This window comes from Cariama cristata, unplaced genomic scaffold (assembly GCF_000690535.1).
Source record: "Cariama cristata isolate BGI_N322 unplaced genomic scaffold, ASM69053v1 scaffold39725, whole genome shotgun sequence".
In the NCBI taxonomy this organism is placed as follows: Eukaryota; Metazoa; Chordata; class Aves; order Cariamiformes; family Cariamidae; genus Cariama; species Cariama cristata.
The window spans coordinates 1,365-1,667 of NW_009617655.1; the positions used below are offsets into that span (position 1 = coordinate 1,365).

The window sequence follows — 303 nt, forward strand, 5'->3', positions numbered from 1 at the left end:
GGTGTGGCTGCGACGGTGCGTGGGGAGGTGCGAGCCTTGGCTGAAGGCTTCGCCACACTCGGCACAGCGGTAAGGCTTCTCGCCGGTGTGCACCCGCTGATGCCGGGCGAGGTGAGATGCCCAAACGAAGCCCTTGCCGCAGTCACCACACTTGTGGGGTTTCTCGGCGGCATGGCCCCGGCCGTGTGCCGCCAGCTCGGTGGCTCCGGCAAAGCGCTTACCGCAGTCGCCGCACTTGTGCGGCCGGTCGCTGGTGTGGGTACGGCGATGCTGGAGGAGGTGGGGGCGCTGGCTAAAAGTTCC

The 303-nt window shown here is 68.0% G+C and overlaps 1 protein-coding gene across 1 annotated transcript in view; it reads right to left on the reverse strand.

The window, feature by feature from the left end:
- LOC104161987 (zinc finger protein CKR1-like) overlaps positions 1-303 on the reverse strand; it is a 1,909-nt gene that overhangs the window by 700 nt on the left and 906 nt on the right. The window contains exon 3 of the mRNA XM_009700602.1: positions 1-296. Within this exon, the coding sequence (XP_009698904.1) occupies positions 1-296 (296 nt within the window). The remainder of the gene's footprint in view (positions 297-303) is intronic.